This window comes from Chiloscyllium plagiosum, unplaced genomic scaffold (assembly GCF_037043375.1).
Source record: "Chiloscyllium plagiosum isolate Xiang-an unplaced genomic scaffold, Cpla_swu_hap1 HiC_scaffold_10, whole genome shotgun sequence".
Classification (NCBI taxonomy): domain Eukaryota; kingdom Metazoa; phylum Chordata; class Chondrichthyes; order Orectolobiformes; family Hemiscylliidae; genus Chiloscyllium; species Chiloscyllium plagiosum.
The window spans coordinates 20,231,736-20,249,106 of record NW_028270148.1 but is presented as its reverse complement, the minus strand read 5'-3'; the positions used below and the strand labels follow the sequence as shown (position 1 = coordinate 20,249,106).

At 41.7% G+C, this 17,371-nt stretch overlaps 1 protein-coding gene across 3 annotated transcripts in view; it reads right to left on the bottom strand.

Moving 5' to 3' along the window:
• The window catches only part of LOC122552657 (RAC-gamma serine/threonine-protein kinase), a 468,688-nt gene extending 452,580 nt beyond the window's left edge, over positions 1-16,108 (bottom strand). Inside the window, exons 1-2 of one of the 3 annotated variants that reach the window (XM_087991182.1) lie at positions 15,764-16,108; positions 14,286-14,427 (exon numbers count right to left, since the gene is read on the bottom strand). In XM_087991182.1, coding sequence (XP_087847308.1) covers positions 14,286-14,331 — 46 coding nt within the window. In that variant the 5' untranslated portion in view covers positions 14,332-14,427; positions 15,764-16,108. The remainder of the gene's footprint in view (positions 1-14,285; positions 14,428-15,763) is intronic. The other 2 variants (XM_087991181.1, XM_043695471.2) reach the window with 2 other exon arrangements.
• Between the last annotated feature and the right edge of the window lie 1,263 nt (positions 16,109-17,371).

The following is a 17,371-nucleotide window of genomic DNA, read 5'->3' as shown; positions in this document are numbered from 1 at the left end:
CCCCGAACCAAATACCCAGCACCTTCAGGTGGTCAGTCCTGACGGTGAAGGGGATAGAGGATTGGTCGGCCCAGTTCCCAAAGAGCATGGCTTCGCTCTTGCCTCGGTTTACCTTGGCCCCCGAGGCCCGTTCGAACTGGTCACAGATGCACATGAGTCTGTGCACGGACAGCGGATCTGAGCAGAAAACGGCGACGTCATCCATGTACAGGGAGGCCTTAACCTGCAGACCCCCGCTGCCAGGAATAGTCACCCCTCTCAGGCTCGCATCCTTCCTGATGGACTCAGCAAATGGCTCTATGCAGCACACACACAAGGCAGGAGAGAGAGGGCAGCCCTGCCTGACTCCAGATCTGACTGGGAAGCTATCTGATTCCCACCCATTGATTGAGACTGCACTGACAATGTTGGTGTAGAGCAGTCTGATCCAATTAGCGATTCCCTCCCCGAAGCCCATTTTGGAGAGGACATCCCTCATATATGTATGCGATATCCTGTCAAAGGCTTTCTCCTGGTCCAGGCTGATGAGGCAGGTGTCCACCCCCCTGTCCTGCACGTAGGCAATCGTATCTCTGAGGAGTGCGAGACTCTCAGCGATCTTCCTGCCCGGTACAGCACAGGTTTGGTCAGGGTGGATCACCGATCCCAGAGCAGACCTGACCCGGTTGGCGATGACCTTTGACAAGATTTTGTAGTCTGTGTTTAACAGTGAGATCGGTCTCCAATTTCTAATTTCTTCCCTCTCCCCCTTCTGCTTGTAGATGAGGGTGATGATGCCTTTCCTCATGGACTCACTCATGGTACCTGCCCGAAGCATACTGACATACACCTCCAGCAGGTCCCGACCAATCAAGTCCCAAAGAGCAGAATAGAGCTCGACCGGTAAGCCGTCGCTTCTGGGAGTTTTATTCTTTTCGAAGGACTCGAGGGCCTTGGTCAGCTCATCCAGAGATAGCGGCTGGTCCAGCCTCTCTCGTGTTCCGTCGTCTAGGACCTCCGTGATAGAGGACAGGAACAACTTGGAGGCCGCGCTGTCGGTTGGCTTCGAGTCATACAGACTGGCATAGAAGGATTTGCTGATCCTCATGATGTCAGCCTGAAATGACGTTACCGAGCCATCTTCTTCCTTCAGGCTGCTGAGCACGGAGCTCTCTTTGTGCACCTTCTGGAAGAAGAAACGTGAGCACGTCTCGTCCTGCTCCACCGAGCGGACCCTGGACCGGAAGATTATCTTGGAGGCCTCCGAGGCAAAGAGCGAAGCTTGCTGGCCCTTCACCTCCTTGAGGTCCTCTGTGACATCGACCCCCAACGTCTGCAGCAGGAGCAGGTTCTGCATACTTTCCTGGAGCTGGGACAGTTTTCCCCGCCTCTCTCTTGCCTCCTGAACACCTTTGAGGATGAAGAACCTCTTGATGTTTCCTTTTACTGTTTCCCACCAGTCCGCTGGAGACTCAAAGAGGGGCTTCACGGTTCTCCAACCTGCGTAGTCCCTCTTGAGCTCCTCAATGTTTCCCGGGGTCAACAGCTTGGTGTTCAGTTTCCACGTTCCCTTACCAGCCCGCTGCTCGTCCTGTAGGTGACAGTTGGCCAGCAGGAGGCAGTGGTCAGAGAAGAACACCGGCTTGACGTCGGTAGATCTGACCGAGAGCGTTCGGGACACAAACAGGTAAACATATACCCAAACTAAACTAACCCCACCTGCCTGCTTCCTGGCCCATATCCCTCCAAACCTTTTCTTCTCATGTACTTATTCAAATGTCTTTTAAAATGTTATAATTGTACCCACATTACCCTCAGAAAGTTCATTACTCTCACAAACCACTGAAACATTTGCCCCTTATATCTTGAAATCTCTCTTCACTCACCTTAATGAGCCCTCTCGTCTTGAAATCCCCCATCGTAGGGAAATACTATCTATACCTCATTTTATAAACCTATCAAGTGGCCTGTCAACCTTCTACACTCCAGTAAAAAAAAAGTCCCAGCCTATCTTTTAACTCTAACCTTCCATTCCCGGTAACATTCTGGTAAATCCCTTCTGAACCTCTCTAGCTAATTTAGTTTCTATAACTGGATGACCAAAACTGGATACCGTATTCCAGAGGAGGCCTCAACGCCTGTACAACCTAGTGGTTAGCACTGCTGCCTCACAGCGCCAGGGTCCCGGGTTTGATTCCAGCCTTGGGCAACTGTATAGATTTTGCACATTCTCCCCATGTCTGCGTGTCTGGATACTTCCAGTTTCCTCCCACATTCCAAAGATGTGTATGTCAGGTGAATTGGCTATGCTAAAAATTGTCCAGAGTTGTTGGGTGCATTAGTCAGAGGGGGGTGGGATACTCTTCAGAGGGTCGGCGTGGACTTGTTGGGCCGAAGGGCTTGTTTCCACACTTAGGGATTCTAAAACAAAACCTCACATGACTTCCCAACTCCTATATTCAAAGGACTGAGCAACACCCTTTAAACCACCCTGATTATGTGACACAAACTTCAAAGAATTATGTACCTGAACCCCTAGGTCCCTCTGTTCTATAACACTATCCAACGCCCTACCAATAGGGCCATAGAGTCAGAGATGTACATCATGGAAACAGACCCTTCGGTGCAACCTGACCATGCCGACCAAATAGCCCAATCCAATTAGTCCCACCTGCCAGCACCTGGCCATATCCCTCCAAGCCCTTCCTATTCATATACCCCTCCAAATGCCTCAATGTTGCAATTGTACTAGACTCCACCACTTCCTCTGGCAGCTCATTCCATACACGTACCACCCTCTGCGTGAAAACATTGCCCCTTAGGTCTCTTTTATATCTTTTCCCTCACCCCAAACCTATGCCCTCTAGTTCTGGACTCCCCTACCCCAGGAAAAAAAAACTTTGCTTATTTACCCTATCCATGCCCCTCAATTTTGTAAATCTCTATAAGGTCACCCCTCAGCCTCCGACACTCCAGGGAAAACAGCCCCAGCCTGTTCAGCCTCTCCCTATAGCTCAAATCCTCCAACCGTGGCAACATCCTCGTTAACCTTTTCTGAAGCCTTTCAAGTTTCACAACATCTTTCCACCGGGAAGGAGACCAGAATTGCACGCAATATTCCAACAGTGGCCTAACCAATGTCCTGTACAGCTGCAACATGACCTCCCAACTCCAGCACTCAATACTCTGACCAATAAAAGATAGCATACCAAATGCCTTCTTCGTTATCCTATCTACCTGCAACTCCACTTGCAAGGAGCTATGAACCTGCACTCCAAGGTCTCTTTGTTCAGCAACACTCCCTAGGGACCTTACCATTAAAAGGTGTATAAGTCCAGCTTAGAGTTGCTTTCCCAAAATGCAGTACCTCTCATTTATCTGAATTAAACTCCATCTGCCACTTCTCGGCCCATTGGCTCATCGGGTGAAAATCCTATTGTAATCTGAGGTAACCCTCTTCACTGTCCACCACACCTCCAATTTTGGTGTCTTCTGCAGACTTACTAACTGTACCTCTTGCTCGCATCCAAATCATTTATGTAAATGACAAAAAGTAGAGGACCCAGCACCAATCCTTATGGCACGCCACTGGTCACAGGCCTCCAGTCTGAAAACAACCCTCCACCACCCTCTGTCTTCTACCTTTGAGCCAGTTCTGTATCCAAGTGGCTAGTTCTCCCTGTAATCTGTAAGATCTAACCTTGCTCACCAGTCTCCAATGAACCCCTTACTGAAGTCTATATAGATCACATCTACCGCTCTACCCTCATTAATCCTCTTTGTTAATCTTTAAACTCAATCAAGTTTGTGAAACATGATTTCCCACAATAATTGTATAAGCACTAACCTTGTATTTTGGTACAACAAACAATATCTCACATTTATCCAGATTGCCTTGGCTATTCCCATTATCCATGCTCATGATTTCATAAACTTCTATAAAGGTCATCCCTCTGCCTCAGATGTTTCAGTGAAAAAAGTCCCAGCTATTCAGGCTCTCCCTATAACTCAAACCTTCCAGTCCTGGCAATAGCCTTTTAAATCTTTTCTACAGCCTTCAAATTTAACAATATCTTCCTATAGAAGGGTGACCAGATTACACAGTGTCTAGAAGTGTCCTGTACAGGCACATGTCCCAACTCCGATACTCAATTTTCTGGCCAACAAGTGCGCCAAATGCTTTTGTCACCATCCTGTCAACCTGCGACTTCACTTTCAAGGAACTTTGAACATGTACTCCTAGGTCTCTTTATTCAACAACAGCCCTAAGGGCCCTACCATCAAGTGTATAAGTACTGCTCTGGTTTGCCTTACCAAAATACAAACACCACACATAAATATATAAATTAAACTCCATCTATCACTGCCCAGCCCTTTGGCTCACCTGATCAAGGTCCTGTTGTACTCTTCGATAACCTTCTTCACTGTCCACTGCACCACCTATTGCCAAGGCAATCCAGATAAATGAGAGATATTGTTTGTTGTACCAAAAGGCAAGGTTAGTCCTTATACAATTATCGTGGGAAATCATGTCTCACAAACTTGATTGAGTTTTTTGGAGAGGTAACAAACTTACTAGCCACACATCCAAATCATTTATATACATGACAAAAATCAGCAGATCCAACTCCAACCCTTATACACTCTGCTGGTCATAGGCTTCCAGTCAAAAAGCAACCCTTTATCACCAACCTCTCTCTCCTACCATCAAGCCAATTTTATATCTAAATTGGCTAACTTCCCCCACTCAATCCCATGTAATCTAATATTACTAAATGAATCCACCATGTAGAACCTTGTTGAAAACTTTGATCAAGTCTACATAGACATCTACTACTGCCTTCAATCTTCTTTGTCACCTCTTCAAAAAAACCTGAAGTTAAGTGAGATACGATTTACCAATCACAAAGCCATGTTTGTGAGTAGGAAACATGTAATTAGGATGTTTCCAATTAGTCCTTTCCAAATGCACGTAAATCCTGTCCCTCAGAATCCCCTCCAACAACATGCCCACCACTGAAGCAAGGCTCACCAATCTATAGTTCCCGGTCTTTTCTTTTCCTTCCCTTTCTTAAATAATGGTATCACATTAGTCAACCTCCAGGCTTTTGGCACCTCACTCATGACTGCTGATGATACAAATATCTCAGCAAGGGGCCCAGCAACCTCTTCCCTGGCTTCCCACAAACCTCTGGGAAATACCTGATGAAGTCCTAGCAATTTATCTACCTTCATGCGTTTCAAGATCTCCAGCAACTCTTCTGAAATATAAACTCTTTTCAGGACATCACTTTATTTCCCAAGCTCCCTAGTTTCCATGTCCAACTCCACAGGAAACACTAATGTGAAATATTTGTTTATTATCTCACCCAACTCCTGGGCTTCACACAAGATAGCCATATTGATCTTTAAGGGGCTCTATTCTCTCCCTAGTTACTCTTTTGCTCTTAATGTGCTTGTAGAATCTCTGCTTTCTCCTAAAGCTTCTTGCCAAAGCTATGTGCCCTTTTTGCCCTCCCAATTTCCCTCAAGTATAATTCTATCACCCTTATACTCCTCTAGCGATTCACTTGATCCCAGCTGTCTATATCTAATCCTTGCTTCCTCTGAGCAGAGTCTCAATCTCTCTCGCATTCTCATCCAGCATTCTCTACACCTGCCAATTTTACCCTTCACACAAACTAGAACATACCATCTCTGAAGTCTCATTTTTAAAAGGGGTCCCACTTCTCAACTGTCCCTTTGCCAGCAAACAACCTCCCCCAAATCAAATTTTTAAAGTTTTGCCTAGTACCTCTGAAATTGGCCTTGCTCCCATTTACAACTTTAACTTTTAGATCAGTTTTATCCTTTTCCACAACTATTTAAAAAGTAATAGAATTATGATCACTTGCCCCAAAGTGCTCCCCCACTGACACCTCAGTCACTTGTCCTGCCTTATTTCCTAACAGAAGGTCAAGTACTACTCTTTCTTTAGTAGGTACATCCATATATTTAAGTTAGTTTTCTTGTATACACTTGACAAATTCCTCCCCATCCAAGCCCTTAACACCACGACAGCCCCAGTGTGCCTGGAAAGTGAAAATCCCCTACGATTATAGCCCTGTTATTCTTATGGACATCTGAAAATCTACTTATTTACTTCTCTATTTTCTGCTGTGTGTATGTGTATGGGGGTGCATGCGAAAGAGAGCACAAATTTGGTGGTGGTGGTATAATTCAATACCAACAAAGTCAGCATCCCTTTCTTATTTCTCACTTCCACCCATATAACTTCACTGAATATCCTCTCAGAAATTTCCTCCCCAAGTGTAGGTCCCCTAACCAAAAATGTCACTCCCCCCTCCTCTCTTGCATCCCTTTCTATTCCTCCTATAGCATCTATACCCGGGAGCATTAAGCTGCCAGTTCTGTCCACCCCTGAGTCACATTTCTGTAATAGTTATGATCTCCAATTCCCATGCTCCCAACCATGCCAAGTTCACCCACCTTACCTGTAAGGCATCTTGCATTTAAGCAAATGCAGTTTAATTTACCTCATTCTCTGCCAAACTCTTGTCTGCCTTGACTGTTTGACTTTGCTCCCCTTACCAACTGTACCAGTCTCCTCTTTTCTCACCATCTCTTTGGTTCTTCTTCTGCTGAACCCCACCCTGCCCCAAAGCCATACTTTCAATTTTTAATCAATCTTGAAGGATCTCAGGAATTTGAAGCTACTCACTTTCTCCTGGTCTTCACACCTTCACTCAGATTCTCTTTTCTAGGCTCTATGATGGTCAATATATTAGATCTGGTTTTCGTCATTTTTGCCTAATAGATAATCATGTTCTCATCACTTAGCTCATGTCAAAAGATCATAAAAGGAAAAGTAGCCATTCAGCTCCTGAGACTGCTCCACCATTTAACAGAGATGGCTGATCTGATAACTTCAAATCTACATTCTCACCTCCTTTGACAACCTCTCACTTTGACTATATTTCTTCACATCTCACTTGCTCAGTCAGAGCACCCATAACAAATCACAAAAAGGAAGAATTCCACCCAACCAATAATGAAGACACACAAGGACATGCCACTTCCAAGCCCAGATAAACAACAATTTGTAACAGGATGAAGTCCAGTTATAAAACCATCCACTGATTCCAAATAGTTTATATAAATGGAAGTGATGCCTATGGTACAGTATTGCCTGAAACTGGCACACAGATCCACACCCAAACCCTGTGAGGAGTGGGAAAAGATATTATCCAGTGTCCAGGGATGGCTAAAAGATGACCAAATTCATTGGTCACTCTAAATGTCAATACCCTAGTAGGTAGAGATTGTGAAGTAACTAACCTGATGGTATAAATATGCTAACTTTTAATCCAGCTTTTTAATCCAGCTAACTTTTAATAAGTCAAATGCAATATTGAGTTTAAAAAAAAACAAGTTTATTACTGGAAACCCTGGAAAAAAAAAGAGATAGCCTGAATTTAGGATTTTATCCATTGGCAATGTTAACCCTTATCTAAACCAGATTGGCTTTGTGAAGCTTGGGCAGCCTTTACGGATTAGGTGATGCTGGAGTCCAATTTAAAATCAGTTTTTTGTTCCCTTTTAAAAGCCAATTAAAAAGAAAGTTGGAGATGGAATTTAAAAAATCCAGAAAATATAAACAAACCAACAAGGCTCAAAAAGGTAAAGAGCAGTACAAAACAGCAAATACAATGCAAAAAAAAAGCCATGGCTTAAAAATCATCCCAGGCCATGGAAGCATATCGAAGTTTCAATACCAAAGAACAAGATAATTTCAAAACAGCTAGAGATAGATTAACAAAAGATGTTTCTATGTTGTACATCTCTATGACTCTGAAAAAAAAACTACAATGAAGTAGACGGCTTAACTTTAGTGAGAGAATGAAATCAAAGAGATGCCCCCAAAATTTTAATTGGCTCATAAATGATAAAGTTCAAACACAAAGAAGAGTTAGCTGCAAATCAAGGAATCACATCTAGCATCAATCTAGAAAAAAAATCACAGCAGTTATGAAAGGACGATAAGATCAATTATGTTTTAATAGAAGTCTTCACTCAGTTCTAGGTACAGGATATATTTAGGGAATCCAATTACAAGTCACAAGAGTATTAGCATGAAACGAGACATTGCTGTAAACAGTTTTTATTTTGTATGTATATTTATTATGAGGATTCAGACTCCCATTTGGTAGTTGCAGCAATGGTGGAGGGGTGTAATTCTTTTTCATCATATACCAAGTGCCAGTACAGTACCTAGCAATATTCAGAGGATACCATGTAGTTGCCACGTTTATTATTACATACATGGTATTGTAACCTATTGGAATAATGACTAAGTTACTATTTACATAACAGTAGAGAGAAAGTACATATATCAGCATAAACTGAAACATCATTGCAGTGCTCTGTGTACAAAAATAATTTAGCAATGACTAGTTCATATTATTTTGATACTTCACATTACCTTCTAAACACACAGGCAATGGAAATAGGATGTAGTGTTCAGACTTTTCTCCACTCCCCCCGATTTACAGCTAAACAGATTAAGCAAACCCATACACAAATTAAAACTACTATCAAAACCTGTGTTTTCTCACATACAGAAAACAATGTCATAAAAGGTGTTTACAAGAGTTAGATTAGATTATCTACAGTGTGGAAACAGGACCTTTGGCCCAACAAGTGCACACCGTCTCTCCAAAGAGAAACCCACCCAAACTCATTCTCCTACCCTATATTTACCTCTGACTAATGCACCTAACACTGGGCAGTTTAGCATGGCCAATCTACCTGACCTGCACAATTTTAGATTGTGGGAGGAAACCGGAGCACCCGGAGGAAACCCACGCAGACAAGTGGAAATTGAACCCAGAACCCTGGTGGTGTGAGGCATCAGTGCTAACCACTGAGCCACCCTAGAATTAAAACAAAGATCGGGACCATCTCCTTAGATTAGAAATTGTTATGGAGAGACAGAATGAAATGTTTGAAATTCAAAAGGTACAGATAGTATTGAAAAACTGTTTCCACTGATGAATGGTCAAGATTCACAGGGAAATAGCTGTTTCATTTATGCCAAAAGTTCTTACAATCTAAGTATGCTGCCTAAAAAGGAAGGCAAAAGAAGATTCAGAAAGGAAGTTAATGGGCACTTGAAAAGGCGAAATAAAAAAAAAGCAGGGTTACAGAACAGAGTAAAAATTAGTCAGTTAAGTCATGCAATATAGTTCATAACCAAATACCAACTGAGAACGAGAAACTCCAAATATAATTAATACCTTAAGAGAAAACAGAAATTGCGGGAAAGGTTCAGCATGTCTGGTAGTGTCTGGGGAGAGAAATCAGAGTTAATGGCTCAGGTTCAGTGACCCTTCGTCAGAACTGACGGCAGCTAGGAAAAAGCTGATTTTTGATGCAGAAGATAGGGGGTAAGGAGTAAACAACAGATGGAGATAGAGTCCAGAAAGAGAGAGAAGACAGCTGGACAGATAAAGGAATGGATAACAATCAGCCTGGGAGAATGAATAGCTGTTGATGGACTATTCGTGACTAATGATGGGTGGTGTGCAACAGCAGACCATGTGACAAGGCTTAGTGTGCAGGGGCTGGAGTTAAGATCATGGGAGAATGTGCCTCAAGCTTGAAATTTGCCTGAAAATAAACTCGATATTGAGTCCAGAAGGCTGTAGAGCTCCCAAACAGAAAATGAGGTGCTGTTCTTCCAGCTTGCGCTGAGCTGTACTGGAACTCAGTTAGCCTGAGACAGACGCTGGCCAGGGGACAGAGTGGTGTGTTAAAGTGGCAGGCAATGAAAAGATCAGTTTTTTTTGCAGACAGAATGTAGGTGTTCACAAAGCGGTCACCCAGACTATGCTTTGTTTACCCAATGTAGAGGAGACCACATTGTGAGCAGCGAGTGCAGTAGACTAGATTGAGTGAACTGCATGTAAATGGCGGTTTCACCTGGAAGGTGTGTTTGGGCCAATGGAGCGGAGGAAGTAAACAGGTAGGCATTACACCTTCTATGGATCCAGGGAAAACGTGCATGAGGTTGTGGGAGGGATGTTGGGAGCGGACCAGGTTATCTCAGAGGAAGCTGTCCTTGCGGAAAGCTGACAATATAGGGGAGAGAAATGTGTGCCTGGTGGCGGCATCCCATCGGAGGTGATAGAAATGGCAGCTAACGATTCTCTGGATGTGGATGCTGATGGGACAATAGGTGAGGACAAGAACCCAATCGCTGTTGGGAGGGAAGAGAAGGGTGAGAGGGCTGAAGTGCAAGTGATGGGTCAGACCTGGCAGAGGGTCCTGGTCAGCTACTGTGCCAGGGAATCCTTGGTTGAGGAAGAAGGTGAACATTTCAGAGTCCCTTTTGGGAAAGCATACATGCGCGAGCATAGAGAAGTTGGTATCATCAAAACAGAGGCAACAGAGATGAAGGAACTGAGACAATGGAAGTGTCTTTACAGGAAGTAGGATGTAATATTTAAGTGTTGGGATGACTAACGTGAAAAGCGTGATCGAAATAGCAACTCATCTCAGCACGTTCAAAGTACCAAAGTGATGGAAGGGATTGTTGAATCTGATCAAACAGAACTTGCAAAAGAACAAACTGCTACTAACACAGTTTGGGTTCCAACAAGGCCACTCATTCACAAACATTACAGATTTGATCAAAACATGGTCAAGACAGTTGAATTCTAGAGGCAAGGTGAGGTGAGATCAGCTGCCTTTAACATCAAGGCAGTATTTGTCTAAGTCTGGTATAAAGGAGCCGTAGCAAAACTGAAGTTGATGAGAATCAGGGAGGAAAACTCTGCTGATTGGAGTTCTAACCAACACAAAAAGGTGGTGGTTGCAGTTGTTAGCCCAAAGATCGCATCGCAGGAATGCCTTAAGGTAGTGTCCGAGACCCAACAATCTTCAGTACTTTAATGCCTTACCCTCGATCGCAAGGTCAGAAGTGGGGATATCCCACAACAATGCTCATTTATGCTGTGGAGGTGCCAGTACGAGACTGGAGTGGACAAGGCCAGAAGCAACACCACACGAAGTTATAGCCCAACAGGATTATTTGAAATCTCTCGCTTTTGGAGTACTGCTCCTTCGCCAGATGGAATGAAGAGAAGCGCACAGCCACAAGTTATAAGCAGCGAGATCAAAAGATTGTACAAATAGGGAGTGGAATGTCAACAAGCTGAATAATAAGTCTCTACAGGTGATCAAAAATTCTAAAGCACCATTCACCACTCCTGAGATTCTGAAGCAAAACAAATCCAGTCAGACAGACCTGGATAGGCTTATCTACCCAGTTTGGATCAAGTAACATTCGAATCACATTAATGCAAGTAGATGATAATCTCCAACAAGACAGAATTTAACATCGTCCCTTGACTGTCAATGGCACTACAATCACTGAAACCCCCATCAACATTCTGAGGCTTACCATCGACTAATGAGTTATGAGAAGATTTGAGAAATCTAGCCACCAGGATACATGAACATCAACTAGCCACAATAAAACATGCATGAATAAAAGAAATGGTGGCAAATCAGCACTTCAAAACCCACAATAAAGTGCTGTTAAAACAATGACAAGGACATTAAATGAGAGAAATATTGACCTACAGTCAACATAGAATCTCAAAGGAGCTGCTCCTCAAAACATGATTGTCTCTCTCATGCTTAGTCTCAACTTCTCTGATCACATGGCTAGAATTCAGGGATTACAGGTTAGGATCAAGGATACCAGTGGAGGGGGGAAATAGGTGGTGCAGACAAGCCAAGGAGCTGGGTAACTCCAGTGAATTTTATTGTCTAGTTCTCAAATTCTTTAAAGACACCAAATGGAGGGCAGTTATCAGTGATCCAATCTATAGGCAATCTCAAATCTATGGCTGTCCAGAGAATCAACAGTTGTGCTAGTAACCTTTTGCCTGAATTATTGTTTTTTCATATTTAAATTGACTGTAAAACTTATTTAATTCAGCCTCTAGCTCTCTGACAAGAGACTATAATAAGCAATAATGCAGCAAGGCATGAAAAATTGGATAAATATTTAGCAGGAAAAGAATTGCAAGGCTATATCCAAACGTAGGTTGGAGTGGGAACCAATTTGATAATTGTTAAAAGAGTCATTACACATATGACTGACTGAACGGACACCTTCTGTGTTTCAACATTCTATTATTTCAGCCGTCACAATTGTTTATTTCTATATTGTGTATAGATTTTCAACATCCACTAAAAAAAATATAACATTGGGAGTCACTGTTAGTGAATTAACCATCTCTATAAAGTGGAATGCGTCTTTAATGTAAACTAGGAAACTTCTGTGCTCAAGTCTTCTAATCTATGCCTATTAAGACATCAAGAGGAGGTACATTAGTTTGGGAAACAAAACTAAATTCATTATGTGATTGTTAGCTTGGTGTGAAAATTAATGTGTACATTCCCCTTGTTGCACAGTCAAATCCTTGGAAGTGAGTATCCTGACATTTAAAAGGCTGAAGATTTGTGGCTTATCCTGCACTAAGGAGTTAAAATATGGATAATTAAGTTAACAAACATTTATAGATTCAAAGTCAAATATTTAACAAAAACATGCACACAGCCTTTGTATTTGTGCTGTTTTCTCTAAAGAACCACAAAATATAGTATTTCACAAATACAGGTCATTCTGCTATAACGTGTTTTGTCAAAGCGAATTGAGGACATTATTGAGATAATGCAAACTTTCTACTAAACAGGTATAGCAATTTTCTATTAGCCGCCATCTACAAAACAATTTCTATAGCAGTTTTCCATATAGTAAGAAGTTGCAGAGGAACACAACTGTCGCTTTATAGCAGAAAGACCTGTAGAGAAATTAATGTGCCTACGTGACTGCATCACCTGATAAAGGAGTCAATGAAAATGAAAATGAAATCCCTGCAGACAAAAAGTGACCTTCAAGAAAATCTAAATAACAGTTCAAGAAAAAAAAATCCTTGTCTCATGAACAGCATATATTAGACTCCTACCTTCAGGTGTTAAAATCTATTAATCTTGTCCTAATCTAATTTTTTTGATTGGGAAAATTAGGGTTTATTTTTAATTTCTATAATAAATCAGCCCCAAGGACCAAATGATTGGATTAAACCAAAAATAAGCACAAAATGCTTGATGTTATTTTAGATTTAGAGGTATCAACACAACATGAAAATTGTTCCACGGACCTGATCTTTTTCAACATAAAAAGCTTTTTAAATATTCAATATTAATTCAGCAGTTGTTCATTATTTCCACAATATTAATGTTGCGGATTGAATGCCAGCATTAAATATTGTACACCCCAGGCAAGACTGATGTCAACAGGAAAATGTTAATTTTGTTTTACTGAAACTAACTCCAAAACACAAGTGCTCCTGTGTTTTAAGAGGTATCATTTCTGCTCACATAGTAGATAGACTATTTTCCCTCCTCAATAGACCAACCAGATTAAAACTAATCAGATAGTAACAGGGTTTTGAAACAAAATAACAAAACTAAGCACAATTTCCAAAAATGTAGTCTGAGTTTTACAAGTCTTTAAATTGAATGAACATCAATAGTTCTAAACGTCAGTCTGTAAAAGCTTCAAGAGCAAAGTTTCGACCAAACCTACATCTATCGCCTTGTAATTGGCCTGTGCTTCTTCCAATCACATGCCTAATATGTAAAAACAATAGCTATTTTTCCCCTAAACAGCAGGACTCGACGTTACAGTTAAACGCCACAGTATTAGACAAATGCACAACTTCTCCGCAGGGAGGAAAGTCAGTTCAGTAAACAGGAAATTACTTTGTCATTTCCAAAGTCCCTAATCACTTAAACTATTTTTAAAATCGCACAAGCGAATAAACATAAGCCACTAAGGATCAACCGCAAACATTACCTTTAAAACAACTGAACAGAAAAAAAATGGATGAAAGCCAAAACTAATACACAAACAGTTCTGTTTCCTATTTTGAGTGCTATGTAACAAATGCACAACTGAAGTAGGCGTGACTCAAAGAAAGTTAAAAATCTACTCGAAAATTATGTAGAATTGACATGTCAAACATCCCGAATCAAAAAAGAAACGTTTACAAGTATTTTACCGGTTACGTTAATACTGAAAACACGCTGCCTTACGCTGTTTCTTTACGCACAAAACTCTACTGATACATTCTCATCCCCGCCCAGTTTCATTCATCCATCCTCAAAATCTGGTTCCAGTCTTTAACTTGCTTACAATTTGGGAGAACATTTAATATAAGTAACCTTACCTCTTTTCTGCACCCATCCTTCCTTCACAATAGTTATATCACTCATATTAGCGGTCCCCCCCGAGCCCAGTTAGTCGTCTTCGGGACTGGCTCTGCCCTTCCCACCGCTCCCTCCTCAAGGCAACTTCCACTCCGATAGCCACTGTTGCCAGGGAAAAACAATATCACAACTTGAACACGAAAATGACGCATTTAAATGATCACATTATTACAATCTCAGTCTTGTGATAATTTAATTACATACTTTAAGAAAATTTAACACTTAAGGACATCCGTTTTTACAAATTAGTGATTTCTAAATAAACCTGGCTTTTCAGTTGATCCAAGAAAAACTCAAAAACATTAAAACATATTGTTTTCAAATAAGTCGAATAAAATTATTTCTATACATAATTGGGAATGGTGTAAATAATCGGTGTCTGATGTTATTTTCGGCAATCTTGAGTTTTTTTGGTCAAGATTTGACTTTCCAGATCAAATATTGTTAACCCATTACCTGTAGAGTCTTATTCATAAGAATATTCACATCAATCCATTCTAAATTCGTCAATATAGATTTATAGTTTTTTTTGTTCAAAAAATGAAAGCAAGTGTTTATTCGTCATCTTTAAGCCATGAATATTGATTTAAGTAGCATGAGAGAAACATTTGACAACATACGCTGTGTAGACGCAGTCTGTCTACGCCCTCCACCCAAGGCCATATACTTTTCACAAGTTTAAAATATAAACCTTGAAAATAAAGCGAAATTAAAACAAATGCACAGGAATAAATGCCCACAAAAATCCAAACGTTATTTTTTCTTCAAAAATCACAAAACATTCGCCGAATCAGTCTGGTGTGTATGTATGTTATTTAAAAAAATCATAAAACGTGTTCGGTAAAAGTGTAAAACGCAGTCTGGTTGGATTATAAATAGTCGCCACTATATTTATTCCTGATCGGTTGTGCGAAAACAAGTCCTTGAAATACAAAAAAAGCCCAGCTGAGTAAAATTGCACGCAGGCTTTTACACCCACCAGCAACCCCCTCTTCTCCTTCCTGATAAATTCAACTCAGTCAAGGGGAGAAAAATAACAGTCGTCCAATATTACAAGGAAACATCCGCAAATAAGTTATTGTTGGTCCCCCGCCGGCGCAATTGTGGTGTAAAGTTGTTATTGGGATTAGTTGGCAGTAGTTACGGTGATGGAGGAGGATGGTATAACTAGGCCAGAGTCAGTAACCCCTCCTCCTCCATCATCAGTATCATCATTCCCCCATCTCACCAAAAGGCAAAGTCTCCCACATTTCTGTATCACGCACACCCCCAACCGCACCGTAAAGCATGCGCCACTCGACCCAAAGCCCAGAACGTACAGCCATGAAAAAAAGTAATAAATATATGCACCGGCGGGGGAAGTAGAAGTGGCCGACTCCCCCCTTTCCCAAAATCCACCCAGTCCAATATAGACCAAGCATCTCCATCCTCCCCTTACCTTTTGCGCTCAGTGGCGGGCCGGCCGGCCGGCTTCACCCTTCTCCTGCCGGACCGACCCACACTCAACGGCTGTTCTTCGGGCGTATGGGTGAGGTGATGGGGAGTGGGGGTGGGGGCAACGCGGCTCGACTTCGTTTCCCCTCCCACCCAGCCGGTGTTTTAATGATTGTATATTTTTAAATCACAACAATAATTTTTCAAAGATGGATAGGTAGATAGATATTTAATTGCCACAGAATTCAAACTCCGGTTCCTTCTTGTTCTTGTTGACTTTGAGGGGAAAACTCCTGACGTCACCAGCGACGCGTCTCGTGCTCTGTCCGTTACTGGAGTTTTTTTTCTTCACCAGCCCCCAAACCACCACCTCTTTCCCCTCCCCCCCCACCTTCCCTTTCCACGCGCCCTGCGTCCTCAGGAGGAAATCTCGCGAGATCTACTGCGCCGCCCTCCCTTTCTCATGTCCTCCCACTACCAAGCCGACCCCAACTTTGTCCGTGACCCTTTCCGCCGCGTCCCTTTCCTCCAATCCATTCTCCACACCGTTGGCTCCACCTCCACATTGCCCCGCCCTTCCTCCAACCGCCTTCTCCCCGCCCCTCTAACCCTCCGCCGTCCCCTACACCGCAGGCTGTTCTTCTTTTCTCGGTAGTAGTGGAATCAGAAAGTTGGAGGTGTCAGTGCGTGAGAACTTCTAAGCGAAATAGTTAGTTGAATGAAATAAATAATAATAGTAGCGGTATCTTTTTTAATTTCAAAAATATACTTTATTCATATATATTTGATCAAGCGGTATTATCATCAGCGAGCCTGCGCCAGCGCTACTTTGCTATTACATTTAGCAATGTGTTCTTACAGGTCCAGCTTTGAGACTGGCTTCAGGGAGGTCTTCAATGCAAATTCTGATCTAAGTAGTTACACTTTAGAACTTAAAATTCATTGTAACTGAAAAGGGGTTATTATTTTGAAAGGTGTTGTATTGTCAAAGAAAAAAGACGTGCATTTATATAACATTTCACCTGTTATGTTGCGTGAATACATTTCAAGTGAACTGAAATCATTGGTGTACTTCCCTACTAATAGTACTGTGTTAAAAGTAATGGGACTTGAAATGCTAACTCTGTTTCACTCTCTACAGATACTGGCAGACACTAAGTTTCTCTTGTATTTTTTGTTTATATTAATAATACTGTATATTGTGCACAGATTCTTCTTTAGCGTTTTCCCTTTGTGGTTGATATATTTATCCACAAATATGAAGAAATTATACTACAATGAATTTACTGATTCTGTAGCAATAACTATGACTTCAAGAAGATGCTCACAATTGTTTCAACCATGTTGAAAACAGGCAATTTATGTCTGATTTCTTTTTATCATCAAATACATTACAGTTAATGTCAATTTATAATTGTTGTTTTACAATTGTTCAAAGATCACTGATAATGTTATCACTGTAGGAATGTAATTCATTAGCACATCTCCCTCCCTATCTGTTACCAAAACTTTGCTGGTTCTGGATGAAATGAAAGTTCTTGCTTTCTGTTTTGTAATCAGCTAAGTTTTAATAATCTGAAGTGAGACTGGAATAGGAGTGAAATACTATACG